At 35.7% G+C, this 2,500-nt stretch overlaps 1 protein-coding gene across 3 annotated transcripts in view; it reads left to right on the top strand.

Annotated features, from left to right (window-relative positions):
- LOC113801941 (uncharacterized) overlaps nucleotides 1–2,500 on the top strand; it is a 4,548-nt gene that overhangs the window by 1,637 nt on the left and 411 nt on the right. For all 3 annotated transcript variants that reach the window (XM_027352364.2, XM_070127593.1, XM_070127594.1), the window contains exons 2-5: nucleotides 8–128; nucleotides 632–781; nucleotides 2,028–2,089; nucleotides 2,411–2,500. The exon at nucleotides 2,411–2,500 is cut by the window's right edge and continues 411 nt beyond it. In XM_027352364.2, the coding sequence (XP_027208165.2) occupies nucleotides 38–128; nucleotides 632–781; nucleotides 2,028–2,089; nucleotides 2,411–2,458 (351 nt within the window). In that variant the 5' untranslated portion in view covers nucleotides 8–37 and the 3' untranslated portion in view covers nucleotides 2,459–2,500. The remainder of the gene's footprint in view (nucleotides 1–7; nucleotides 129–631; nucleotides 782–2,027; nucleotides 2,090–2,410) is intronic.

Consider the following 2,500-nt stretch of genomic DNA (forward strand, 5'->3'; position numbering starts at 1 on the left):
TTTCCAGGCAAAGAATCGCCCTCGTTGTGTGCTCGCCATGAAGGTCTTGGCTGCCGTGCTCATCGCGCTGCTTGCGTTTACTCAGCGCGTGGACGGCCAGTTCGACGGAATCATTCACAACATTGCGAGTAAGTTGCTTTCGTTTCTGGGAAAATAGTGCGGAGTCAGGATACAGAAACACACACACACACACTTACACATACCAACATACATATATATATATATATATATGTATATGTATGTATATATATATATATATATATATATATATATATATATATATATATATATATATATATGTATATGTATATATATATATATATATATATATATATATATATATATATATATATATATGTGTGTGTGTATGTGTGTGTGTGTGTGTGTGTGTGTGTGTGTGTGTGTGTGTGTGTGTGTGTGTGTATGTGTGTGTGTGTGTGTCTTCGTTTATGTATTGTATCATGTATCTACTTAAATATTAATTTGAGTATGTATAATAAGTATGTGCACGTACGCGTCTGTCTACCTATATGCATGTATCCGTGTGCATACAACTGTGCACCCACACACGCGTATACACAACGCACTCACCCCCATCACTAAGTGCCTCCCCCTCCCCCTTTGCCAACAGAAAGTACCCTTTGCGAGAACCAGTACAACGGCTGCGAAGACAGCTTTGAGTGCTGCGTCAGCCTCCTGAGGCAGCGGCAGCGAAAGGCCCTCATTGACAGGGTGTCCAAGTGCGCGGGAGACAGCGGTGTTGGGTTCGGCGCTGTGTTTGGTGAGTTGGTGTTATTGTCACCGTTGTTGTTGTTGTTATTAATAGTTTTTTTTACTATTCTTGTCATCTTTATTATTATTATCATTTTTATTGTTACTGTTATTGTTGCTATTATTATTATCATTGATATTGTGGTCATTATTATCATTGTTATTATTATTATTATTGCTGTTATTATCATTATTATCATTGTCATTATTATTATTACCATCATTATTGTAATTGTTATTGGTATTGCCATTATTATTGTCATCACTTTTGCTGTTGTTATTCATACTATAATTATCATTACTGATAATATTGTTATGAATATTTTCATTATTATTATTATTGTTGTTGATATTATCATTATAACTATCAATATAATCATAATCATTATCATCATAATAAATACCTTTATCATTATCATTATTATTTTCTTTTAAGTGCTAATATCATTATCATTAGTATTATAGATATTAATATCATCATCATCATCAAAATCCGGGTTCTTATTCTTCTTATTGTTATTACCTATTGCACACGCTTAAGCCCTTAAAAAATGTTCATATGGCCATCGATATATTTCTTAATTTATTAATTTTAGTATTCATTGCGGCTATTCCCTGCTGAAAGGATTCGAAAGCGATGACGGAGTCCGAAATCTGATTAAAATATCTTTGAGTAATTGAATAAACCAACAAATGAAGTTTAGCTAATTTTTTCCAAAACTATGACTTATATTGCTATGATTTATAGAAAATCAAACAGAAGGATACGAAGGTAAACACTGATTATTACACTCTTATCGACGCCGAAGTCTGGGCTCAGTGATCGCATTCGCATCATATGCAGTTTGGTGGCAGCACTGAAATCTAAGACAAAACGTAACGTAAAGAAGCCTATATATTTTTGTCTAAAATATATAGAGAGCAAGAATTGTTCAGGCTAGCGGTATAAATCTATTTATTGTAATGATTATCTTCTTGCATTCACCTTCTTCTTAAACGCGTAACCCGGAATAATTATACAAATTGCCTTTACGCCCAGGAAAGATTTGCCTCTGTATCCCCCCGTCTACCCCTGCATCTGACGCCATTACTTGCGCGAACTGAGGAATATCTAAACAACCTTTAGTAATTTCCTGACTTGAGTTCGGCAGAGGATCAGAGAATAGGCCTATTATTTTTGCCCGACTCGATTCACCACGCGGCACCCAAGGTTAAATAATGGAGCCATGTTAAAAATCCCATCTCGCTTTCCCCAGGAGGAGGACCCACGCGGCAGCAGAAGTTAGAGACGATGACGTGCATGCAACGGGACCAGCTGGTGAGTAAGGGCCAGATTTGGCTGCTTTTGCTTACTGGGGCTTGGGGTATTAATTTTCCAAAAATAAATTAGGAAGTGCCGTGAAATCTGAAATATTTAGATAGGTAACAATCGCATATATGTATGTCTGTTAATCCGTGAGTAAATATATATACATAAACACACACACACACACACACACACACACACACACACACACACACACATATATATATATATTGTCGTGAGTTTTACATTATGTGAACCCTATACTATCATTAAGGCTTTTTCCACGTATATTGTTTTAATTCATATCCTTATTATTCCCCTCATCACCCACAGGCAAACGTCGTCTTAAACTGTGTTTTTAGACAGCGAAGACGCTGTTAGTAACGAGAAACAAGAAGAAAAAGAAAAAGAATGAGAATAAGA

Source organism: Penaeus vannamei, chromosome 2 (genome assembly GCF_042767895.1).
Source record: "Penaeus vannamei isolate JL-2024 chromosome 2, ASM4276789v1, whole genome shotgun sequence".
Classification (NCBI taxonomy): Eukaryota; Metazoa; Arthropoda; class Malacostraca; order Decapoda; family Penaeidae; genus Penaeus; species Penaeus vannamei.